Source organism: Strix aluco, chromosome 3 (genome assembly GCF_031877795.1).
Source record: "Strix aluco isolate bStrAlu1 chromosome 3, bStrAlu1.hap1, whole genome shotgun sequence".
NCBI lineage: Eukaryota > Metazoa > Chordata > Aves > Strigiformes > Strigidae > Strix > Strix aluco.
The window spans coordinates 49,003,128-49,030,536 of record NC_133933.1 but is presented as its reverse complement, the minus strand read 5'-3'; the positions used below and the strand labels follow the sequence as shown (position 1 = coordinate 49,030,536).

The 27,409-nt window shown below is 39.6% G+C and overlaps 1 protein-coding gene across 2 annotated transcripts in view; it reads right to left on the bottom strand.

Annotated features, from left to right (window-relative positions):
- Window positions 1-27,409, bottom strand: part of PCNX2 (pecanex 2) — a 160,742-nt gene that overhangs the window by 66,951 nt on the left and 66,382 nt on the right. For both annotated transcript variants that reach the window (XM_074818460.1, XM_074818461.1), the window contains 6 exons: window positions 25,175-25,284; window positions 22,883-22,979; window positions 16,152-16,244; window positions 15,487-15,637; window positions 10,350-10,491; window positions 6,582-6,759 (listed from right to left, as the gene is read on the bottom strand). In XM_074818460.1, the coding sequence (XP_074674561.1) occupies window positions 6,582-6,759; window positions 10,350-10,491; window positions 15,487-15,637; window positions 16,152-16,244; window positions 22,883-22,979; window positions 25,175-25,284 (771 nt within the window). The remainder of the gene's footprint in view (window positions 1-6,581; window positions 6,760-10,349; window positions 10,492-15,486; window positions 15,638-16,151; window positions 16,245-22,882; window positions 22,980-25,174; window positions 25,285-27,409) is intronic.

Below are 27,409 nucleotides of genomic sequence, written 5' to 3'. Positions count from 1 at the left end.
CTAATGCAACATATGTAAGAAGATCAAAATAAAATCAGGCCAAGGCTCTGATATTGAACCTCGGAGGAATATATTCCTGAAACAAAGTGTTCAGCACTTCACATCGACAGTGTACAAAACAGGCATGTTTTAAACAGTTTGAGTAACAAGCCTCAGCGGCCTTACATTTGAAGTTAAATGTTAACCACCAGGCAGAAGTATGATGAGGATTATGACAATAAGATGATGATAAAACCTAACAGCCCTGTATCTGCTCATGGCAGATGCTGCTTCTTCCTACATTGTCAGATGACAGCTAGAGCCCAGGGAAGGAGCCTGTGATACTGTAAGAAACCATCTCCCATATCTCCCGAGGTGGGCAAAAAGGACAAGATCAGAACTAATCAGCTTAATTTGCAGAGGGCCAGAGGACTGAAATAAATCAGCTGGGAGCTGCACTGATCCAGCCTCTTCAGTGAAGCCTTCATAGGCATGGCTTCTGCCAAGACTCTATCTTCCCAGAAATCTCCTTTACTAAAAGCAGACATGAAAAATGCACAGAGTAAGTTGTGCACTGAAGCGCCAGATACTCAAGATTTCTCTTTCTGTGCCTGCATCAATAGATACAGAACACACTTCTATCAGCATGAACGTACATGAATGTAGAATGTAGTCCTCAGTGCGTAATGAGCCAGACTGACACAGAGAGTGGGTGTACATCATCCTGCACCCCTGAGTATATCCGTCCCATTCTAAGGGAAAAACACACCAAAAAAAAAAAAAAAAAAGAAAAAGAAAAAGAGAGAAAATACAATTTGGGAATAGTGTCAGGAATGAAGTCTGACAAAGAGGTCACTGATAGAAGGCTGAATGAAAAATCAATTAAACCATTTCTGCAATATTAAAAGAAAACATGAACTGTACAGTGCTCAAGAGAGTTAAGTAGTCTATGGAAAATACCACTGGGATTATCCTGTCAAATATCAGATGTAGCCTTGGGTATTTTATTCAGCAGAAAGTGTCTTAACAGGGTTTATATGCCAGATATCAAAAGTTGAGGAAACAGCTGTGAGCCAAGAGGGTACAGCTGATTAAGACATTGGATTTCAGTATGCACAAATGACAAGAAATGGATTAAAATATGAATTAACGACTTAGTGCCAGAAGCTTTGAAGTGAAACATCAGATTTAGGAAGGATGAAAAATCAGACGGTGAAAGGAAAAAGAGTGAGGCTTTTGACTTATAAGTAGCACCTAAATCAATCAATGGGACATGCCAACATTGCCACAAAGGCAATAAAAAGATCCAATAGGTTAATTACTTGACTTCAACAAAGCACCAAGAAGGTCAATGCACTTGATAGCACTTTCTCATAAAATGAAGGAAAACAAGATGACATGCATAATGTCTTTCCTGTCCAGGGGATTGTGCTGTGGATGTTAAAAGTTAAGCCTGATCAGCACAGGTCTGGCAGGTTCTTATGAACTGGCTACCTTAGCCGGAGCTACCTTGACATAAAGATCATCTTTTGTAAATGTGTGACATTTAAGAGGTATACAGAAAGAGAAAAATTCTTATTAAAAAATAAAAATGTGGATTCCTTATTAGCTGAAAAATGTATTCTGGGAAAGAAGAAAAAACATCAGACAGGGAAATTGTATTCTTAAGTGAGCTCAGCAGGGGTAAGAGTACTTAGGCAAATGAATTCAGTGTTAATGAAGGCAAATTTAACAAGCTCTAGTTCTTTGATTATTTTGCCTTATGTGTGAAGACAAATTCAGAACCCTCAGAGGACCTGACTATAAGAAAATATAAGGTGATTTTATATTTTAGTATTGCTAATTAGTTCATCCACACACACAAATTAAGAGGCCATTAAACTGCCTGCCAGTAGCATACAAGACACTGAAAGAGATAAGAAGTTGTAGTCCTATACATTAGAGGGTTAATGACACTGGGTCTTATAATTCCCATCCAGATCTGTGTAGTAGATGAGTGTGTAGGCTCAGAGTGGCTCTTTCTTTAGGGCTTAAAGGAAGTTACACAGATTTGTCAAAAATACATATTCCAAAGTACAGGTATCGTTTATCAGTTGTGCTCTGCAGATGAAAGAGTTGCTGGTAAAAGAGCCAGTATACCACAGTCTGGCATCTCCAACATGCTGCTGGTTGCTTCCAGTAGTGAACAGACTGGCAAAAAAAAAAACCCCACCATTTTCTTATAGTAGCCAAGAGCATACTATAGTCAGAACCATACACATTTGCACTACCAAGATTTTTTGCTGTCTTTGCTCCCTCAGCTCAACATCAGCTCCACCTGAGGTTCCAAGAGCAGTTCAGGGAGACACTATGACCCCTCTCCACCAGCAATATTTAGAGGACGCCCATGGCACTGGATGAAATGGAAAGCCACATCTTTAAGAGAACACTGCAAAAGAGCTGGGGACAAGCCTTGCCCTGAGCATCTTTGTTAACACTCAGCCAGTTCCAAACTGATATCCTTGCTGTTTGAATGATTAGCATTGGTTTCTACTTCACACTTAACAATACATGTTCATTCTTGACTTGAACAGTTGTTATTCCAGACATCCTTGAAAAGCAGCTCACACATCTGTCAAGGAGGGCAGTGCTGGGCACATTCCTGTTTTAGGGTTTGGGGTTTTTTTTGATCACACTGAAGAAAGACAGACTAGATGAGCTATAACATCATTTAACCATCCATATGCTCTCCCCCTCATATGTGTTAGATGCATTAGAGTTTTTCCTCAGTTAAATATTATGTCAGTAGACATAATGGGTGGAAGAAAGGCCCATCTTTTCATCATTCCCAAATAGTTTATTCAAACTGGTTAATATTCCCACATTTTTTGCCCTATTACAGTAAAAGTCTCAGAGTTTTTCCTACTCTTAGAAGTTGAGGAAGAAATCTCCTAAGTCCTGTTATATATTCCATCTTTGCTATGCCTATGAAGAATATATTCTCAGTTAGTTGTGATTTTCCATTTTCAACTAATATGAACATTCTTATTAACCTCTGCACTGACATCATCTCCTAAAAAGTCCAGGGAGAACAACTGGCTCATTTCAAAAGTTTACACAGAGTCATGTAGACCAAGACAACTTCTTGATTACCCAGTTTGACTTCCTGTAGAGTATACATCAGACCATTACACCCACAATTTTTGAATGAGCAACCACATATTTTTAAAGGCCACTTAGCTCTGATTTCAAGAATATAGACAACAGGAGTTTTGGACAGAAGAATCCCAGGCTGTAGCAAAGGACACAAACTGGGCTGGCTACATGGAAAGTCTGAGCATAAGAAAGATGGAGAAGACTGTTCCACTTGAATTGAAAGCTGCAGTCATTCTTAAAAATAAATAAGAAAGTTTGTCTTGCTCCCTTCCCAAAGCAATTCGAAAGACAAAACATCACACTCTGCATATGACTAATCAACTTCTAGCATTAGGTTTTCACATTCCACAACTTGTCAAAACGTAAACAGGTAATGACTTTTTAAAAAGAAGTGAATTAACCATGTCACGTTAGTAAATTCTATAATGTTAAAAACACAAAAGAAACCAGGTTGATTAAAAAAATCCTCAGGAATATAACCGAATAGACTCTTGTCCTCTGTGTTATCCCAGTGTGGGTGGCTTGGCTATTTGCAAACTGAGATAAAAATCTGTGAGCAGCAATTCGGACTTCCATGCCTTAACTTGTTCAGGGAGCAATATGCTCATTTGGAGCTTCTGATTTGACTAAATTACAGTAAATCAACACCAGAGTGGGGAAAATGAGGGAAGCACAATCAGTGAGATATTCAGAAATATTCTACCCAACATCATTAGCAAAGTTTTATTCAACATAATCTGCTTCAAGAGTCACTAGTGCAGTTGTGAATGTCTGTTGAATTTAGATGCCTTCTTCCCCAGTGCCTGGCAGAAGAAAATAAATGCTTACTACCACAGTGCTTTGAGAGCATGCAAATATTTTTTTTGTGGGGTAACCATGCTTAAAAATTACCATTACTATGACTTAGGCACAGCACTTCTAGTGTTCCCTAATTCATGAGGGTGGTAAGTTGACAGTTTCAACGAGTAAGCAGAAATCAGTCATGACTGTTCTGCATAGCCAAAGGTGATGGTAATAGAGACTATTTAAGTTTTTGTTTTGTTTTTAAAAATAGTTGCAAACATAAAAATGACTGAATTACAGATGGACAGAATCTGTGAAGACACATAAAGCTTTTAGGAACAGAGGTGGATATAGCTTGCTTAGGGCCTACAGTATGGAATGAACACACACCCTCTTTATCCTCAAGTGACCGTATCCTTTACTAAAGTTCCACAATATTGAACTAATTAAAGCTCAGACCTTAATTAGGGTAAAGAAAACTTATGCCCTTTACGATTTGAAATTAATAGGACTTTAATTGCTATTATCTGCAATGCTATTTTTCAGATTGGCTTTAATGATCATTGTGTAACTGTGCATGTGCTTTTGTAATATAAATAATTCAACCACTTAATATAAATTTTTAAAATGGAACAAGGACAAGTCCACTTGATGAACTAATGACCTGCAAAATTTCAGCTATTATGAGATATAAAGAAAATGGCAGATCAATGCTAAAACTACATTTTCAAAACACATCTGTAGTACAAGCTTTCAGTCTAGTAGAGTAACAGTTATTGTAGCAAATACCTCTGCTTTATTTGGTATGCATCCTTTGTTATTTCATTCTTATTGCTACCACTAGTCTTTCTACTGTAAACAGTAGCTTCAGACTACCCAAACAACTCCAGAAAACCCACTGAAAAGCTTTTACAGCCCTCCCTTCCAAAACCATGCAATAATCCACACTAGTATTTTGCAATATGCTCACAAGGTCAACATTTTCAAAAGAATTAATGAATAGTGAGACTTTCAATTCTGGGGTGCTAATTGTAATGAGTTTTAGGACTAAAATAAGCCATTATCCAGACACGGGATGTCCACTAATGCACATCACTGACAATCTTCTCTGGAGAAGAAATTCACCCCTTACTCTAGGGAACATGGTAATGCAACAAATATTGAAAACTGCTACAATGCTACCAACCTCTGCATCACTTTCACTGCAAGGTAAGAAGCTTTAAAAATTACTCTAACCCTATTTTAGGATCACAGAGCATGGGGTGGGGGTTCTTTTTAACGTAGGGCTTTGTATCATCTCTCTACTTCTTTTCTTCTACCCTCCCTCCCCAACGCTTGCCTCCTCAGCCCAGCAGACAGAAAGGAGAACAAGAGGTCTAAGGGTTGAAGGCTGGAAGCAGGTGAAGCTCCTACTGGAGTGTGGTCTAAGAGTTCAGAGAAAAGGAAGAGCCCAAGTTCCCCCACTGAGTTGTTATTCTTCCCTTCTCCTCCTCCCGTACAGCAGCACAGAAACAAAGCAGGAAAAGCATTTGATTTCTGCTTCACTCTTTGCCTAAATGACTTGGAACTCCCAACATTAATACCAATGAACTGGGCCTTTCCTTAGAAGCCTGAAACTTCTACGTGGACATGGACAGCAGTGTGAGCTGATGCTCCTGAATATGTCCATATTCAGCAAGTGCTGAGTATCTCCACACACACTGTTGGGCATCTCCACAGCACATGCAGCAGTCAATATGGAACCATGTCTTTCTCCTCTCAGAGATTAAGTGGTGCTAGCTAGGTCGTATTCACACATGTAGTAGGAGTATTTTAGAAAAGGAAACCAACCAAACAACCCTGAGAAAAACCCAACAAAAACAAACACCTCACCAGAGTTACCCCTGGCCAAACTGTATCATATGTTATGGCAATCAGGGACCACCAAGTTTAAAAACAAAACAAAACACAAAAGAATTGGTAAAATATTTAGGCAAGTCTTCAATACTTTCTCAGGTTTTATCAAGTTATCAGTTAAACCTGCTTCTTTCAGTGAAACAGCATAGATAGCAACTCAAGACAGGATCTGATCTGACTGATGCAGAAAGGTTTTTTTTAAAGTAAATTCAACTAGAGCACGCTCCAAGAGTTAACAATGCAACAGAAAGGAAGGAGCTCTGAGGTTAAGGTTAAGGGCAGCATCACAAGGATAACAGACTGAAAATAGGAAAAGAAAAATGTTAAGGCTGACATTAGGAAAACATTTATTATCATGAGGATGATAAGATAATGGAATAATTTCCCAAAGGAAGTTGTTGAGTCAAACACTAGAGGCATTCAAAGGAAACCTAGATAAAAACACTGGGCAATTGATCTAGAGGGCAGCCCTGCACTAATGACCCAAGAGGCTCTTTTCAACACACTGAGGATCCTCCTCTTGAAAACAACAATTCCGAACTTTCTATAGCAGCATGTGAACAAATGTAGATGCAAAATATTGCACAAAACAAGAGAAGACATTTAACTGGAACCTTGTTTTCAGCTTACAGATTTTTTCCTCTATAGTACCAGTAATCTCTGTCTATATATGCATTCACTACTTCTAAAAAATCCTACCACATATTGATCAGCACAGTGACACTGAGAAAATAAATAAAGCTGTGAAGTGTATTTTCCAAAGAAATGACAAGAGCTATAAAACTTGCCTTATGAAACACAATGGACATCATGAAGAAATCCAGCAAGAAATTTTCTGAAATGTCTCTATAGTCAAATCGGAAGAAGATGACAGTAAAGCTCAAAGTAACAAATTGATTAATAGGATTACAGAATGAGGAGCGGAGGAGTTTCATCCCAGCAACTGTTATCAGGATAATATCACAGCTGTAAGAAAGGCAGAAAGAAAAACCTAATCAAGTCAAAGCCATAAAAGCATTACATTATGAAGCTCTTAAATACAAATAGCTGTACCAGATGTATTTTAGATTGCTATGTATAGCTAAATCTACACATCTTATTGATTTCTGATATTAATCCTATGTTCTTTTAATAACCACATTTATTCTACCCATGTGCAACTTCATATTTCTCCCTTATTATCACACACTTGTAATCTGTAATAAAGAATGAACTCTGTACTAGAACCAGAAATATTGACTATTAAAAAACAAGAATCTAGAAAGGATAATTTTATACAGCTCTTAAAATTTCAGTTTCAGAAATATCTTAGCACTTCCATTACTGTAATTTGAAAAAATGTTTTGAACACACTCCAAGCTTTTTATTATTAGAAATTTGACTTGATGACACAGTTTATAATTATTTTCCTAATTTCTTTACACACAATGCCAAAATTCTGGATAGAAACACCCATAGATGTGAAGTGTTTGAAATTCTTACCATTGTTGTTGATCGGAAAGTCAATATAGTAATTACTTCCACCAGTTGAAAAGAAACTGTGTGTTGCATCTATGTGTTATAAAATGCATGCAGTCTGAATTTTACTCTCCTTTATTACATTCCAGAAAGTGAACTTAAACTGAGAACTCTAAATAGCAGATGACCACACAGAAAATCAGGAAGCCCAATCTTTAAAAATTAAAGTGCTTGCTACTATATATCCAAGAAGATAATGCTCCTCTGTTAACTCTCCAGAAAACCACACGAGTGACTCAAAGTAGGCCAGGTATTTGAAAAATGCATGGAGGGTTCTCCTCCATCCTGCTGCGAACCAGGAGAATGCCTGCTGCCATGACTGACACTTGACAGGCCAGAAAGCTATAAAGAAATTTTCATAATTCTAGAAAGGCTCATAAGTCTGTACATTTCCAGGCTGACTTTATGTGGCATTTATTCACTATTGTGTATCCTCCATAACGCAGATGCAACTTTACTTGAGTGCAGGTCATTCTAAAGGACCACCAGGACATCACTGTCAGTATGAAATGCCAAGCTGACCTTATTTCTCACCTTGTCAAAGCTGTTCTTTTCAATTTGCCCCAGATTTCTGAATGGAAAACCTAGCAACTAAGCTAAATCAATTCCAAAGCCACTAGAAGCCATTTCTGTGTATCCTGTATGAACCCGCCAGATCTCGCATTCCTCAGAAAGAAGAAAATTCTTGCTCATGGAGGAACTTTCACATGAAAAACCTAAGGGATCATAGAGCAAAGGAAGACTTTTTCCCCACTGGATCTGTTACATGTAGAAAATTTCATAAAAAATGACATTTTATAAAATAATGCTCTCAGGGGTAACAGAAAATAATTTGCTCATTATCCCTCTTTTCTTTAAAGATATTGCCACACAAGATGCTTTTCCTAGGGCCTTAACTCTCAGTAGAGAGAAAGAGAAGGGGGGCTTATTTCTGAAGCCTCTGTGGCAGGTAACACGGACAGGCTTTTCAGCTTGTCAGCATGGGTCCCATTAATAACCAGCACATCAGGATCTGGAAAGCTCAAGCAAACTCCTGACTGTGAAGGAGCTGTTCTGTTTCCTCAAGAAGCAAACCACTTCAGTCCTTTAAATCACAAAGCAAGATGAAGCTTCTTTAAAAAAAATACATTCAGATTGAGAAAAACTCCAAAATCAAATCATGCAGAACATACCACCTCAGACACAGAGTGGGGAGAGTGCCACCTTCCTTTCTCTAAGGTGTGATGCGGTCTGATCTTTGGGTGGTAAATAACCAAGGAATGTTCCAACAACAGACAACAGGTATTTATGTATTAAAGCAGAGAAAGTAGAACTCTCAGTAACACTGCATATGGAAGGAGTGAGGAGAATGCAGGATCCCTCACAGGCTTACAGAGTTGAAGAGAAAGAGGTAGGATCTGAGGATGAATGTTTTGTGTGTGGCATTTACATGATAGCTGCAGGGGAAGCGTACTAAAGAGGAGTGCCAGAGAAGAAGGGATACTGGGAGTGTTGTGGATAGACCTCAGTTACATGAAAAAAAGAGAAAACACAGGTTTTAAATACCCAAGGTGATCACACAGACACAAGGGGGATGGTGAAGGAAAGGATTGTCATAGTATTCCCCTACAGGCCAAACAATCAGAGGCAGACAAATGTAATTACGTTCTTTAATCTCAAGATTTCTGGGGGACTGACTCACTACTTCTGAACACTTGAGGGAGGTGATACTTCAAAGTGCAATCTAGCTTGGAGGAATGACTATGTAAAAATAGCACCTTCCTAACCCTACATATTTGCTCCGTGCATGTATTCAGTCACGTCTGCTAACTAATGAGAAATGACATTTTGATTACTTCCAACCTTACAGAACCAAATAGAGAGATGAGTGTGAACTCAGTTTCACCCTGGACAATACACCTAAACTCCTGAAGCACCTTGGCCTTAGCATCTCCCAAGTGCCTGGGGGGAAGAAGGTCAATGGAGAACTACACAGGCTAGCTCTGAGTGACTGGTGAGAGTTACTCTGGAGAAACAATTGTCCGGGAGGAATATGCAGAAAATTTGACAAATGCCCTCATCCTAGTTTCAGCCCCTAAAAGCAGGGGACCACCTTTTTCTTATAGTTATGTAGTCCCTAAAGCTGTGTTGCTCTTCAAAAGCAACACGCAATTTTTACAAAGTTCTTTTATCTAATATTTAAAGTTAGGAATCAAAATTATTAATAATACTGAGGAATTCCCCCTCCTCCAGCACTTTGCCTGCTACTGGAACCTTCCTTCCTGAACACAGGCTGTTTCTTTGTTTTTATCATCTGCATCACTGTCTTTCTGATAAAAAGACTGCAGAAACTCTGCTCACTGGGGATACTGCAGTCACTAAGCCTGCTGAATATCTGCAGTAGGCAAGTCACTGACCAAAATATTTACCATAAAAGGCTGTCTGCAAGGATCATACTGTGTTTTCATGGATCAGCATCACCAGTTCTGCTTAGTATGAGAGACATCAGACTTTGGAAAAAACTTATATCCCTACCTTTCTCAAACCACTCTTAATGCAGGACTACTCACCATTCTACACTGCTGAATATTTTATTCAGTCTTCCCTTAAAAAACTTGTGTGGTGAAGCTTCCAATAACTCCTTTGGGAGACTATGCCGTAGTCTTAAATCCTCAGTTAGGAAATGTTTCCTGATATCCAGCCTAGATTTCTCATTTTCATCTGATTAATTCTAGTTACCCCACTGTGTTTATGCCCATCAAACACCTGCAGCCTGGTATAGTGTGTCTTCCTTTTAATTGACATTTAGACATTCCATATATATCTATATATAGCTCTTTAATCTTTTAATTTCTCTCTCACTGGAGTCATGTCTTAGCATGTGCTAAGGTAGTTTTGTTTTTTTCTTTCAGCAGAGCCAATGATTATTGTATACTGAACTAAGAACACATGAAAGCAAACTGTGACAAGCAGACTTAAGACACAAATTTAATTTCTCAGTCTTCAGTCTAAAACCATATATTCTACTAATCACATGCTTTGAGTTATAATCTACTTACTGTGTACCAAGCTTCTTGTATTTACTAATTGAGAAAGCATCAATGGTGAGGGCATTCAGTATTATAGCTGGATACAAAATGTATTTCTCAAAGCACTGAAGCCACACATAGAGCCTTTCAAACCACATCAAATGAGCAGCATCTGAAACAGGAATTCAGGTAACAGATCATTTCATCCAATTATCAGCATTTTTTGCACTGCAATACCACAGAAGTGAGTTAGCTCACATTAATAAATATAAACAACCAACTAATTTATGAAACAATGGAATTCATAATTCTTTTGCAATACAGAAATCATTTTGTTCTCTGAATTTAGAGAGTATCTGTTTTGCTGCTTGTAACTGCACTCATGAGAAACACTCAGAAATGAAAAGAGATAGTACATGCTAAATGATAGTTTCTACACAATCCAATTACTAGTCACTATATTAAATATCACTTTTAGTGGTGTAATGACTATGGAGAGGCCCTCTCCAGCTCTGGCACTGAGCTGGTGGTTCACCTAGGGAACATCACTGGAACTCTGTGCCTCTCCTTCCCTACCTTATAGTGGCAAAACACTGTCCACTAGACTGCAAAGCATCATTGACCTCACTGATAAATGAAATATCCTCTGAGACCTAAAGACTGAAGAATTAACAGGAGCTAGAAACCATCATAGATGTTTCTCAAAAGGCTTAAACAGCCACTGTAAAAAGTATCTGCCAGAATCACATTGTTCACCAGTAAAGTAAAAAACACCTTTTTTTTCAGTAGACTCTTCTAACAAGATCGCTTAATATGAGTATTAAACAAGAACTGAATGCTCTGTGCAATTCAACTGCTATGAGAACTTAGGTGAACTGGGTGCAGAAACACTTGCGTATGGACAAAAATAATGTCTTTATTCTCAACTGAGCTCAGCTAGACAAGGTTATTAGAAAAACAGTGAATGCAAAAAGGCAGAACGTGGTATTGACTCAGAAATAACAATGCCAGCTACTGAATCTCCAATACTCTTCCCTCCAGAAATGAAAATAATTATATGTATACACATCCCACCCTCCCCCACACACCTTTTCAATGACAGGCAAAGAAGACATGTTGAATCAACAGATTTGTATGTTCTACAGGCACAGCTGTATATTTTATAGGCTCAAAGAGAAAGATCTAAAAGCAACCCTTCCAAATTAGCTCTAAGTCATGCTTTGCCAGTATCTTAAGCTAAGGCAATGATCTTGTAAAATTCTGCCTTCAAAACATACAATCAACTTCCGTTTCTTGTTATAACATAAAAATATTTCCTTCTCTTATTACCTAAAGGCCACCTCCTAGAAGTTCATACATGCAGCAAAATGTCCATTTTGGAACCTAGCTGTTATTCTCTGTTTCTCTCTCCTCCTCCTGAACTACAAGTTGCTCTCAGAGCTTCACTCAAAAACTTCGTCCAGCTGCCCTAAGCTGAGGTCTGTGTAAGAAGTCAAGCTTGAATAAAGAGATGTGCATATCAAATAGACCAAAAAGAAGGTAGCTGCAGGAGCAGAGAGAGATGTGTGAAGACAATGCAGACAGAAAAATAGAGCCCACACTCAGAGGGGGCCAAGGGAAAGATGTGGATGATTTGAAAATGGCTTACATGAATCTGTGGGGTATAAAAGCAGTGGTGGTGAAGAAGAAAAAATAGTCTCTGGTGTTTCAGAGTTTCTTTTTAACTCAGTCCTACACTACTGCACTACTTTCTACACCTCTGTTATACCATAAGCTCATACATCTTGACCTCAGACTTTCTTCCTACAGTCAGGCAAAACAATGACAAGTAATAAATGAGTTCTCATAAGGACATCATGAGAACTGGTCTGGTAATTGCTATTCTGTGGAAGGCCTGAATAGCTCATCCAAAGTCTATGACACAAAGCCAGGAATAAACTTGTGGAATTGTCATTACCAGCTGCTTGTCTAATTGCAAGCAGTCATTCGTTTCTCCATAGCACTACACTTGTCAAAAATTAGGAAGCTGAAAATGAAATTCTATGCAGTAAAAGCTTCTCAAAGACATCTTGTTTTGTGTACTTGGCCCTTCATTGTCCACACCTGACAACTACAGCATACTTCTCTTTCTATACAACCAGGGAACCTTTAAGTTTGGCTCCTACATTTTTCTTACTGGGTAAAAGAAAGAAGACAGCCTGTCAGACATATCTATCAAAGGGATTACACAACCTCAGCCTGTCTCATCTCAGAACGTGATAAAAAGCCTCTGCAGTAGCCTAAGGGACTGAAATATATATTTAATTTTTTTTACTCTTGTTTTCCAACACACAATACCAGATACATTGCAATAATACTTAAGGCCCAAAGTGTGGAAATGGACCGCATATAAAATGAGGACTGCAAAAGAAGGAAAAAAGCCTGTTGCCCACAGCAGGTAGCATGGGAAATGCAGCTGATCTCAAAGCAGAAGGAAACCCATCTGTGGAGATCAGTCTGGCAGATCTCTACCCTCAATCTTTTCAAAAGCTGAGTCATTGCATTTGCAAAAACAATGTTTTGTGACAAACGAAGACAGATTTAATCAGGACAAAGGAAAAAAATCCTAGAATAGTCTTTCATGATTAAGCGATGTAACAAACAATAAAACTTGGGTATTCATCAGAATTACTGATCATCAGGGAGAAGAAGCCCTGAACAATGTTTTCAGTTGGACACGATCCTTAATAAGATTTACATTTCTACTACACTTTCCTGGTGCATTGCAGGAAAACTTAAAAGGCAACCTTCAGTCAAGTCTCTTGTGTACTTTTTTCATACCCAAGCCTTGTTTAGAAAATAATCATTTTGAAAGACATGATTTAAAAATAAAAGATTTAAATCCTTAATGCATGGTTTTGCAGAGAGTGATCTCAACTCTTTTGTTGTCTAGTTGAAGAACAGACTAAAGTCTCTCAGCAGACTGTGTTCTGACAACGCTGTCTTCAAACACTTCAGGTACATATATTGAGAACGATTAAGGTACAAGATCCATCAAGAAATGACAAGCACACTTTTGGCTGGTAGCAAAGGCAAGTTGAGAGCTGGGGCTGGGGAGGAGGGGAAACTGCTTCTCAAAGTACGCTGGCTGCTTGCAGAAATAACTGTATCAGAACAGAAAATCAGAGCTTACATACTAAAATATTTACCAATACTTGCATGTATGAATGCACTACCCACTGAAGCCAGCAGACATTAGCAAGAACAAATCTTCAAGAAAATGTCACAGTTCCTTTCAATATTAATGTTTCTCTAAAAGTGTTACGATGGAAATTAGAACTCTTAAGTTGCACTACCCTTGCTGTTCAAATGGATGGTCGCGCTCAGAGAGTTGCAGTCAATGGCCTGATATCCAAGTAGAGAGTGGTGACAAGTGGCATTACTCAGTGGTTGGTGTCGGGACTCATCCTTGTTATCATCTTTGCTGGGGTCACGGACAGTGGGATGGAGCGCACCCTCGGCAAGTTTGCCAACAACACCAAGCTGTGTGGTGGGGTGAACACACTGGAGGGAAGGGATGCCATCCAGGGGAACCTGGACAGGCTTGAGAGGTGGGGCCGTGCAAACCTCATGAAGTTCAACAAGGCCAAGTGCAAGGTCCTGCACATGGGTCAGGGCAATCTCAAGCACAAACACAGGCTGGGCGATGAGTGATTGAGAGCAGCCCTGAGGAGAAGGACTTGGGAGTATTAGTGGATGGAAAACTGGCTATGAGCCAGCAACGCTTGCAGCCCAGAAAACCAACTGTATCCTGGGCTGCATCAAGAGAAGTGTGACCAGTGGGTTGAGCAAGGTGATTCTCCCCCTCTACTCTGCTCTCGTGAGACCCCACCTGCAGTGCTGTGTCCAGCTCTGAGGCCCCCAACATCAGAAGGATACGGAGCTGCTCGAGTGGGTCCAGAGGAGACCACGAAGATGTTCAGGAGGCTGGAGCACCTCCCTTATGAGGACAGGCTGAGAGAGTTGGGGTTGTTCAGCCTGGAGAAGAGAAGGCTCTGGGGAGACCTTACAGCAGCCTTCCAGTACCTAAAGGGGGCCAACAGGAAAGATGGGGAGGGACTCTTTACCAGGGAGTGTAGTGATAGGACGAGGGGTAATAGTTTTAAACTGAAAGAGGGCAGATTTAGATTAGATATAAGGAAGAAATTCTTTACTGTGAGGGTGGTGAGGCACTGGAACGGGTTGCCCAGAGAAGTTGTGGCTGCCCCCTCCCTGGAAGTGTTCAAGGCCAGATTGGACAGGGCTTTGAGCAACCTGGTCCAGTGGAAGGTGTCCCTGCCCATGGCAGGGGGGTTGGAACTAGATGATCTTTATGGTCCCTTCCAACCCAAACTATTCTATGATTCTATATATAGTTATATGTCAGAAACTAGAAAAAATTCTGCCTCAGTTTCATCAATCATTTAAGTTTTTAAATTATATAAAACACCAATGCATTAAGCATGAACTATAACATATTAACAACACAGCAAGTAACAGTACTGTAATGTAAAAGCAAAAGGCAGATCAGACAATGGTTCATGAAAGGCCACTTAGGGCCAGTAAGATGATTAAGGGACAAGAGCATTTGACATAGGAGGAAAGGCTGAGAGAGCTGGGATTGCTTAGCCCCAAGAAGAAAAGGCTCAGGGGGCATCTTATTAATGCCTGCTTAGGAGTATTTTTGGGGTATAAATACCTGATAGGGAGGGTAAAGTTGATGGCGCCCAGTGACAGGACAAAAGGAAATGGGCACAAACCGAAATTCCATTTCAACATAAGAAAAAAAAACCACCACCAAAACAACCTTTCTTATTTAAGGATGACTGAAAACTGGACGTAGCCCTAAGCAACCTGCTCTAGCTGACCCTGCTCTGAGCAGAGGAGTTGGACTAGACAATCTCCAGAGGTGCCTGCCCAGCCTCTGCCCTTCTGTGCAACGGTCTCAGGAGACAACTTCGACAGGTTCACAGATTTGCTGGTGATCAGGGGGAAAAAAAGGAAATGATGGGCTATGCATGCTATTCAAAAAGGGAAATGTAAAGCATAATTTATTCTCTCTGCTCTGTTCCTTCTGGATTATTTTTTTAAAACCAAGATAAGCTGCAAGTCATTGTATCCATTGTTTAGAAAAGATTTTATTACAAACCTCTCACTTCCCGTTGATGGTGCTCTTTGCTTTTAAGGATGGGGTGGGAGATCCACAGCCAGGGGTGATGCTTGCGAAGCTGAGGAAGTACGTAATGTGTTACAAATCCCACAGTCCATGCTAAAGCAAACAGGACAATGCTGAGAAATGGCTGGGCCAAAAGACAAAAAATGAAATACAGTTATAATTTGCAAACAACATTTTTGCATAAAACCTCTTTTTTAACATTTTTAAACAGTTCCTCTGATTGTATTTTTGTGCAATTAATTTTTATTCCTATGTTCAAACTCTGACTGCACAGGTGGATATGGATCTGGAAATATGTATTCTGCACACACAATTAAACAATTTTTTCCTAATTGAAGGAAAAAAGGCATGTGATCGGGCTTATTCAATCTGTCCCACAAGTTCTGTATCATAAAAAAGCTGTGGCTACGCAGTAGTTTAAGGGAAGAGACGTCAAATAAGTAACATTGAAATTAATACAAATATCCATAAATTAACTGCCTTGCACATAAAAAAAAAAAATGTTATCGTGACCAGTAAACACATTTTCACTAACTTCTATTCCCACAATCTCTATTCTTTCCAGTTAAAGCACCACGTGGTTTTGCATAAAAGAGATAATACCTTACAGGGGGGAAAAAAAAAGGAGAGATACACACCCTTAATGACAGAAACACAGTACTGGCACTGACAGCAAATGACAGAACAGCAGCCGCTGTGCAGACAATGAGATCGGATTTCAAGATTTCTTTCTGTGAAAATAATTATTTTATACAAGATTAGCAAGTCAGTACTATTTTAACCAAAGTAAACGATTCTGTTCTCAATTACTCACAGTCTGCATTGTGATAGGGCTAATCAACACTCCCCGATACAAAAGTATTTTCTTCACTCTGCTTTGGGAAATTATTTCTTCACACTCTAGCTTTGTCAAAGTAATCACATTTAAATTCATCACGCCTAATTTTAAATTATATTTTTAAATAACGTAGTTTTAAGATTGAAGAAATTAAAGCAATACTTTTTCATACAGAGTCTGATTCTGTTTAAGAAATATAACTCTTTTACATTATGACTTTTTTATTTTGGGGAATCAAAATTCTCATTCCATTTCCTATTTGCAAGCATTAATATTTCCTCAGATTCACTTTCTCTTGCGTTACTGAAATGACTCATGCTTTTCTGTAATGTCTTCAGAGACACAAAGTTAATACATTTATGATGTTCTAAAGTGACATGTCTCGTTCTCTGATTTTCTGTATCGGAAGCCAAATTTCGGCAAGATTTCATGGATTTCAGACAAGGCCTTTTTCTAGTGTCACTGAATGATAATGAAGGGACACGTCTGCCTTTACATAGAGATCTATAACTAGGGTAGGAGTAATTTTGTTTCTAAAGATTGGAAAATATCACTGTCTTTGTAGCCCATTTTTCTTGTGATTAAAATGTCATTTCTCAGTAAACAAATAAACAAGATGGCTTGCGATCTGTGCAATCTTCTGAATTGTACTTTGGAGGTCACCAAAATGTCTTTGTGAGTAAATGAAAATCTTGTCTTAGATTTATGAGGGGAGCATTTAAGTTCGGCACTCAATACTATTGCTAAATTATCAAATGAGTAACTATTTGTTGGTCTTGGTTTAGAAACTGACATGCTTTAATACAAAGACATCTAGAAACAAAATGTGAAATGCAACACTTCTGTTAAAATTAGAAGCTCATCTGATTTCCTGGTGCTGCAATCTAGGTAGTCTTCATGTATGTCACCAGAGAAAAAAAAAGAAGAAAATTAAAATAATGATGGGATAGCAAACCTACGAATAAGGGAGACAAAAAAGAAAGCAAGCAGAACGAGTGAACAACAGAAGGGTTGCGAATTACAGGGGAAGCTGGTAGCAACCACTATATTTAGGCTGCCTATCACTCCCTGTTATGAAAGATGCTTCTTAGTAAAAGGTCACAAGCATCAGCACTTTCACTTACTGCAGCAGGTCTCTGAAATTCAGCAGGACTAAAAAGCCTTCAGGCTCAAGAAGTACTTCTGCTTTGTCCCAGGAAACTCTAATCTGGTTTAGCTGAATCCTCCAACTATCACCACTGTCCTTCCCTTTCTCAGGCTGCTCAGGAGCACATACCTCCAAAAGAACCATGCTCCCACCCCTCAGAGAGCTGTGCCCTCTCCAGAGAGCCCTGTACTCCACATGGACTATAGGTGGGAAGGTGTCGGAGCAGAGTTACGTCCTCCTAACTCTTCCCAACCATCTTTTCAAAACATAGCCCTGCTGGCCTTGGTCCTTGGCCATCGTATACAACAGGAGAACCACAACATGAGGGACGTCAGAGGAAAGGCCTTCTCTTCCCTGAACAAACCTTTGATCCCTGCCTGTTCCCACAGGTCTTCTACATTCGGCTCAGACCTTCTCTCACTAGCAAGTTATGGATCCATCTCTAACTCAAGCAGCTTTAGTATATGAAGCAGTACTGAAAAACTGTGGTCAAAACCCTGATAAAGATGGATGAGTGAATTATTACCAATGCATGTAATGAAAATATTTTTTTTAACCTTTCCAAATTTTTTAAAGACATTGCATACAAAATCTATGTAAAGCAGAAGTATTTAGCTTGTAAAATTCAGCACCTGAAAAAGTTAAGCAGTGACAGATTTACATGGAACTATTTCAGCCCTTTTGTGAACATGTATTATGAAAAGTCTTGATCAAGTATCATTCTCTGCACAGCTGAATCCAACTACTCAATAATCTAGAACAAGCTTATAAGAACAACAAACACACTTCAATAATATTTTCAAGTTCTTCTGTACAACCAGAAAGGATTACTATTAAAATGACTTATTTCTCTCACAATCAGGTGACTGAAGAAGCTGCCATTTTAAGAACTACATCAAACACTAAGAATTTAAATGTAAAATCAGCAGAAGTGATAATAATGAACATTTTGGGGTGAGGTGGCATCCTAACTTTCCATTCTGTGCCAGATCATAGAGAATCTTTTTAAAAGATTACATTCAAAAGAGAGTGCATTATTACACAGATTATATTACACAGGATTGGTATTTCCCACCTTTCCCATCTTTGAGTTTGCAAGTGTTCTTTTTAGGGTGCTCTCACTGCTTTTGACACATTAACAATCCCATGCAGGAAAAGGCCTATGTTTTTAAAGCAATTACTATTATTCAGGTATTTAAACCCAAATTTGACAATTGCATTCCAACTCTGATAAGATCTAAAGTGTTTAAAGTATGATATATGCCCAGACTTGCCCTTTAGCCCTTGCACAGAACTGCTTCAAAATGTAAATGTACTGCTCAGCTGCTGACTTGCACAGTGGTCCCCACAGGAGCTCCTTCTTGATGTGGCAGACGCATTCAAACTTCTCACAAAATTTAGGTTTTTTTCCTTCTAAAACAAAGCTGAGCAGCAATCACTTTTGTTTCATGTCATGGCATATAGTGGTCAGGGCCCCCCAAGAAATGGCTGACCCTGGGCAGTTATCTCCCTGGCTGAGGGCGATTCAGAGCTACCTTCCAGGAAAGAACCTTGGACATCCACCTACAGGCTGCTGCGGGTGATCTGCAGCTTCCACCCTTCCTGCTGAAGGTAGCTAGCTCCTGAATGTTGGATGCAACTCTGTTTCCCACCCTGCATTTAAACCCAGCTGTCTAAAGCAGGATTCTCACTTCCATTCTCAAGGCCAGGCATTTATGAATTGAATGTTGAATAGCCCTATGGTGTGATGCTTGAGTCCTTCACTGCAATTAGTCCAACATGGAAAAGTTAAGCTCTGATCACAGTTAAAATCTCTGCAGTGAGAGATAATCACTGTTATAGTTTGGTCTGAAAGCAGGTATTCTTTTTTCTTCATTTTACACTCAAGGCAAAAAAGAAACCCCAAACCAACATCACTACATTTGATGCCTCAGAGATTTTACAAGCAGAATATACTATAGTGGTGCCCTTTTATAATTATTGTTTTCAATTATGCTTTTGGAGCTTTGTACAAATCCTTTTACTAGCTATCTAAATGTTTGTATTAAAGGCCAGGAAGGAAGCTGAGTTTGAATGTAACACATTAGCACCCTCAGACCACTGGTTAATCTAGTAATCAGCCATGTGGATGCCTATAGAAATTAATTATAATGGTAGGAAGCTCCATTCTCAAAGTTGAATGGTCAATTATCCATCACAGCTGCTTTATAATTCAGGCTTCCAAAGCTGGCAATTCTTACACAGCTATTCAAGCAAAGGAAAATAGTAAAGGTCATGTAATTAAACATTAGAGATGCTGTATTTATTATTCCTAACATCAATGTAAAGCCACTACAGAATACAACACATGAATTTTCAATATTAACCTTGTTTGCTTTCAGCTGCTTGAAGAGGTGATTTGGTTCTGTACGCCTCAGGATTTCTGATTAAAACGGTTCTCATTTAAATGGCATGTTATGTAGACTGTATGTCTGTATATAGACCAGGGCAAGGCTGGCTGTCGTGTTGCATCCTGCCGTCTCTTGCCACTGACAGGGGTTAGGAATATTCTCCTTGCAAAGGAGCACTCCAAGAGAAAAAAAAAGGAACTACCACCATGAAATCTCCTTCAAATACTGACATACTGTTTCATCTAGTTTCTGAACTGTTTGACGATCCCCTTGCAGAAGTTCTGGAAGCTATTTAAAACCAGCTTTTAAGAGTCAGCTGAGTCCTACATCCTAAACACGACTGCTGTGGCTGAAGCAAGTCAGCAGAAACTGTGGCTTGATTTTGCTCCTCAAACTTGAGGCACACGCATTTTCTCCCGCCTCAATTCTTCCCTACTTGCTCTATTAGCACTGCACTGTGAGATAGCAGTGGGAATCTCCTGGAAAACTGGTTAGTGCTTAATTGAGACAGAGGTACCAGATAACACAGGGGCTAGACAAAGAGCCTGCATTAATCAGAAATTGCCCTCTCTCCAAGACATCTCCCAGTGTGGAAGAATTAGCACCACTAATTGACATTGTAAGCAAACACATTTGCTTACAGTTTTTATACAGATTGAGGGAAGCCCGAACAGAGGGAAAAAAAAATGAAGATAAAGAGCTAGCAAGCTCCAGCAACATTGAAAGAAAGCAGTCTTTGTCTAAAAGCAGCAGCAGCAGCATGGAGTATCAAATGTACAGAGCAGAAAAGTGCCAATCCCCAAAACCAGGTTCATTCTGGAAAGTCAAAAGTGCCAGGAAACCCACTTGATTAAATGCAAAAAAACACTGGCAAAACATGACAGGAACAAGACATGGTGAAGAGAAGAACTGAAGTCCTGTATCTGGCCAGTCCCACTGCAGTCCTCCCTGCACTTCTGCACCTTCTGCCCCGGTGGATGAAGGGCCCAAGTGCTGTTGAACCACATGGTACCTGTGTTAGTCTAAGACATCAGATCCCTGTCTACAGTACTGACACAAAAACAGGTCAAGAATCTGCAGCATGACTCCATTTTGAAAACACAGCCAGGATCTTAGATGAGAATTTGTTAATTCTTTTGGCTTTTGTTTTCAGTATATTGAAACCTTGCTCAAGGTTTCTCTCTACACTGTGCAATTAAACCAGTAAAGTGGACAGCCGCAGTAACTGCTTCAGTCCCCTGGCAAGGCTCCATCTGCAGAACAGATGAGATCAGACTCTGTACTGCTCCAAGAAGAGCACTATCAGCAAAAGATACAAGTGGGATACAAATACAGGGGAACGAGAAACTTTCCATTACATCTGCCATACAGTGCCCATGTACAAGAATGGGCTGACAGTGAACTGTGGCAATAAACTACATGGAAATACCACAGAATATAGCAAAACTTTAACATAAATACTTTAATTCTGTAACTAGCTGGACATTCATATTGCAGCGTGACACTGTTACAAACAGTTTAGTTTGCAAGAAACTGTAGCTCAATACCAGTAACCAGAAATAGACATATCACTTAATGTTAGGTGGGTCTTATTAGAGTTAAGCAGTTTAAAATAATATTATAGATGGTAGAAAGTAACTATCTAAGCAGAAGCTTAGCAAAGAAAAGTAGAAATCATTGGTAGTGTGGGATCAACTCATGAGCTGAATGTAGTCTGTGTAACACCTTAAAAAATCTCGAATGAATGATTCAAGATGTACAGGAGAGATGCATCCCTTTGAAGGGACATCTGGAGGCCAGGCCAGCTAGCGACCCATACCACTAGGCACTACGGACTCTCAGGTCATGTCTACGGGTCAATAAAAGGCAGTTTTGTCTTCCAGGCAATATCTGAATGCTCCTTGCTTCTGCAAGCATTCAGGAGTTTAGGAATAATTGCCTAGATTGCAAATGCTCGGATGCAGGAGTTAGGGATGTGGTCAGGACAAAGGGCTGTCTGACAGCTGGGAAGCAGCACAGTTCATGACTCTAAGAAATGTCAAACACCCATTAATACTTCTGGAAACTTGACAATCTTCCCACCTGAACTCTTTATAAGATCAAGCTCCGCTGGGTAACAGTTAGTGAGCTTTTTTTATATTAAAAGACACAAAAAGGAAGATCGGTCACTTTGGATGTTTAAGCTGAAGTGGGAAATAAGCTGACACAAACTTAGAGCTATGTGCCAGACAGTAGGAAATAAACAGCCTGCCAAGCAAAGAAGAGATGATGAGATGGTAATGCTTGGCACCAGGCATGTACTTCCCTCTCTCATACTAGTCAAGTTTCACATGCTTCTGTCTCTAGGTGCCAAGTCTGGTCTGTGCTCCACCTGGCTTGGCTGGGGTGAAGGGCATACAGTCAGGAGTACTTCCTGGCACAGAAAAAAGCATTCCTGAAAACCAGGTCAACTCCTAGCCCTAGAAAAAGAATGAGTAAGGACTGGTTTTAAATACACTAAATTCTGTGGACCAAATCCTGTCCCCCTCCAATGTAGACAGGGAGTTTGGCAGGACTGTTCACCTTTTTGAACACTTGTTAAACAATCCAGCGTACCTTGTACACACCAGGTTGCCAGGCTGTGACCCTATGCACAGAACCTGCATTAGCTTTCTGAGTACTAGGATGAGATGCCCCATTCCCCAAGCTCTAAGAGTGCATCTCCCATGAACTCTATTAAGGAATCAACATTGCCAAGTCCTTCAAAGGAACCCTTCAGAAAGAAAAATTTCAACATCCCTCTTGTCCCTTCCGGCCTCACTGGAAAGAAGATCTAGAAGAACTTCTCTCAGTTTCCATCTGTGAATTTAAAGGAACAGGATATAGAGCCTCCCATTTTCTGTGCTTTTAGTAATTTATTTAAATTACTAAAGGAGAATATTTGAAAGGCTCCTCAGCGGAGAAAATGGATGGGAGAGCGCTATGAACAGAAAGTAATGAAAGAAAAGGTCTTACCACTGACTCTCTCATCTTTTCTGGGAGTGGATCTGCTGATGAATCTTCAAGTTGTTGATGTAGACAGTGAGGGACATATTTGCATTGAATAAGGGACCTGTTAAAAAAAAATCCTAGTTAGGATACTTCTGAACATGTCTAACAGATAGGAATATTCCTTGGGGGGCAGAGGAGGAAGAACAACCTCAGAATTCCTTCCTCATGTATGCACAAGCTATCTTATCTCTGTATAGCTGGAGATTGACACAAACCAGCTCTACCTGTGATCAGGGTAGAACTTCCTCATAAAATATTAAGGAGTCTCAGCAGTCCAATCAACGTGAGGAATGAGCAGAGAGGGTACTGTTGCATTCATACCTTTTATTAATGTTTCAGCTAAGCTGAAACCAATACAGGAGCTGTTTAGACCCACAGTACAAAGGCCAAAGAAGCTATTTCTGTATAAATTGTATATTAATCCTCAGTTCAAGATTTATGTGCTATCTCCTCCTCCATCCTGAATTTTATGCCACAGGCCATCTCTTAAATACTGTTTCAAATCTCCTTAACTTCCTTTAATTAAAGTTCAGAGCTCTTTAAAAAAAAAATCTTAAACCTCTTTTTAAAGGATTATACATTTTTATCATGATTGCACAATAAACATTTGATGTTGTTGTACACATATTCTTAACATATTTAACAACCATTTCAGCTGCTGACGATTTAAGAATGTTATGAAATCAGCAGCTAGATTTAAAAGTTAAAATGGATTTAAAGGTTTAAGATTACTTCCTTAAAATGAAAGTTTTAAGGAAAGACAAGTGTTTTATTAAAGAAGTTAATGAACCAGTGTGTCCTTCCTGGGGAGTGGGAGAGAAGAATACATTTAAATTACTTCAAAACTGAAAGAGCTCACACTTCCATGCAGATTTGTAATTTACCTGAAGTTTTACTCCAAGGCTAAACAAATCTCCCTAATACAGCACACAGCTTCAACTTCCTTCCATACCCAAGTTCCATACTGTAACAGTCGATGAACTACACGCCACCTACACAAAGCTTGATCCAGGTCTAATTGACATCAGTGCCAGACATGGTAGGCTTTGGATAAAGTTAATGGCAATAGATTTAAGCAGTTCTTGTTGCTCTGACACACCAGAACCTAGTAATGTATAAATATCAGATCCTCTGAATCTTCTGGATTGTAAAGAAGCAATTTCTCAACTCTTCAGTAAGATTTACTGAGATTCCTATTTTCTACGAGTGCCCTATATCCTTTCCTTCCTCATCAGCATTCTTCTCCTTTTCCCAAGTTTCTATCCTCAGATATAATCCTGAATAGTCTCAAAAGCCTTCCACTTTCCCCTTCTCTCTGCTGGATTACAGAATTTTGCATCCAACTACCCTGACCTACCATATGTCTACTACAATCTTCATATACTAAAAAGCCTTACCTCAAGACACACACAACACACCTCACGAATCAAAGGAGAGAACCTGTAGGTTTCCTCCCAGGTCCTCTGCACTGTTCTAGGATAAGAGCTCTTTATGAAGCAGAATCCCAGATGGCATGGTGATACTGGTTGCACAAAACCCACTTGCTTGCTTAATCCCACAGGAATACACATAGACACCCAGCTGCTTATGGACCACCACAGCCTCCATGACAGCCATATAGCACAGTTCACACACAGGAAAACTCACATCTGCCACCCCAATCTATGGATCTGTGGGCCTCTCTCATGTCACCTCAATGTGCAGATCACAATGCTGGGTCTCCCAGGATCTCCCTTATTTGCAGTGTCAGCTCTTAACACACACTATGTTCCTCAGCTACCTCTAACAGACTGCATCAGAGCAGAAAAGGAAGGAGTTAATCTCAAACAGAGAGGCACAGCCTACTGACAGTGACCCTCAGCAAGAGCTGGAATTGAGCCACCTTCCCAGCACATCAAATGTCCTTTCTCCTTGCCACAGTGCTATCCAGTGCACATTCTGCAACACCAGTAGCCTGAGCACCCCCTCAACTAAATCATTATTCTCCAACATGGCAAGCACACATTTTCCCAGAGGGTGAAATCTGCTTCAGAGAATTTGGATAGTGCTGTTTAAAGAGCACCAGCCTTACTGGCAATATGACTGCAGCACTTAATTTATTTACAGAACCAATACCAACCAGGCAGACATGACGAGGAATTTCCACCTCACCACAGTACTTTTGGGAGACAATCCCTCTGGTTCTGAAACTCAGGTATCACTCTGGTTGTATGCTGTACAGGAGTAATCAATAAATAACATTTGCAGGCAACTTACATCAGTACAGATGGGTCACTGCTTTGTCTGCTGAGGTGATAAGAAAGTGCAACTAGCAGGCCACAGAAAGCAGAGAACAGCGCTGGAATGTGTTGTGCATCCCAGGGTTCCTGAACAGAAGGACAGAAAGTAAAGTATTTGTAAGTTAGGAATGCAGAACTTGGGGAAAAATAAATAAATAAAGTAGGCTAAGGCATACGTACAGTGTTAAATGCACAGCACCTAAATTTGTACACCATCTACCAAGGACTGAAAATCTTTTTTCATATCAAAGCCTATTATTGTGAAAAAGACTGCGATTAGGGACATGTTTTGTGATATTATGTAATTCCTCTATAATCAGCAATTAGCTAGGAAACCACATGAAAGGCAGGTTTTCTTTCCTCTTTAATGAAACACTAGAGGCAAATTCTCATTAAAATGAGACGCGAGTGAAATGAACTGCACTGTATTTGTCTAAACTCTAAATTGATATGTAGTTATTTGACCTGTGGCCAGATTGCATGCAACAAATGCCAGTGTCACCTAAATCAGGCAAGGGAGTACAGTTCTTGCACCTCACTCCAAAATCTTTCTGCTGCTTTGTATGTTTTTGTATGATTTGATGATACAAAAGTGGAGAGGGGGAGCACCCGCCACTGTACGTGACATCCCCGAGTAGGGAAAGAAAAGACAATTTACACAGTCACCTGCTCACTCTGGGCATAACCAAGATAAACTGTCTCCAGGTGACTTAACTAAAATTGGCTAGAAATTATAAGAGAAGGAACATGAAGCTTAAGTAACACGTATTAAGACCATCTTCACCTGTGGAGGCCTCAGATACAAATTATGGATCCTAAGACATACTTGCAAGTCCTGGCTGTAAAAGGACACAGATTTTGGCTGTGGAGGACACAGAAACTTCGTGGATCAGATCCATAGCCACTTCATTTATTAGACTTGTTCAACGCCTCCACACAACTTCTACCTGATCAATTGAATGTCAGGTCACCAGATCCTAACATCGGAGCACTTTCTGGGTAGGTTTTGAGAAACAATGCTTGTAGTATCTGTGAAACTTTAAGCTAGTACAAACGGGCATCTTCTGCACTGTATCTTTTGCTTGAAAAATTTCACAGTTTGTACAGGACTAATGTTTTCACAGAATAAAGTAGCTTTATTTATCCTATTTTGCCCAGTGATATGTGTGATTTCTTAGCAAAGCTGACTCACATTAAAAACACTCTGTTTCTTTCAGGTGCAATGAATACCCGAGTAAGACAAACTGATTTTCTTTTAAGGGACAAACATCTAACCCACTGCAATATGATGTTTCTTTGGAATTGAACCGTAAAATTCTCGTTAACCTAAGAGTAGCATCACAGGAGTTTTAATTCCAAGAATCATCTTCCCCTCATCATACTACTGAACATCACAAAGATGAAAAAGAGAAGCTTCTAGTTTCATCAAACAATCCTACTTAAAAGTCATTATAAACAAAAGAGTGACACATTATTACTGAAAGAATCCAGAAACATTTGTTTGACAAGTTAAACTTTGCCAACCAATTCTACTCTTCATTTCATTGTTCCCAGTTTTGGGGCCACATACATTTTGGGTTAGCTTTTCTCATGCTTAGTCTCAGGTCAGAAATTCATATTCTTCAACACTGAAGGAAACTAACTGAAGCCAAAATGTTCTGAAAATAGCTGAATCACAGCCTATCCAAATATCCATTGCATTTCCAGGACAATACAACTGCATACAGATCCACCCAGCAGCTTCTAGTGCATGACTGATGTTTTGCCCTCAAACCTCTTTCAAAAGCACAATACTGCAAAGAGCCCAGCGATATATCTGGTCTTGAAATGTATCAGTAGCCAGTTTGGGAAATCATTCTGCCCTCTTTCTAGTGTAAAACCGCACATGGCTAATTCCCCATATTAATATCTCAGGAACTTTTTACTTCTGTATCTTCTGTATATTACACATAGCTTCTGTGTTTGGCTGGCCTGTACTCCAGTTCCAAAGTGTCATTGTCCCCTCAAAGCTCAGCTGTCAGGGAGCCAGGAAGGCAGGCAGGACAGGCATCAATATTTGCTATGTGCCTAGAGAGCAAGATCTTCCAGAATAATGCTGCACAATGTTGTACAAAAGATGAGGATGAACAAAGGTGTAATTTCTCCAAAATCCAGTGTGATGTACCCAGCTCCATTTTGTCATTTGCCTCCCCCACTAATGATGCCTGGTAGA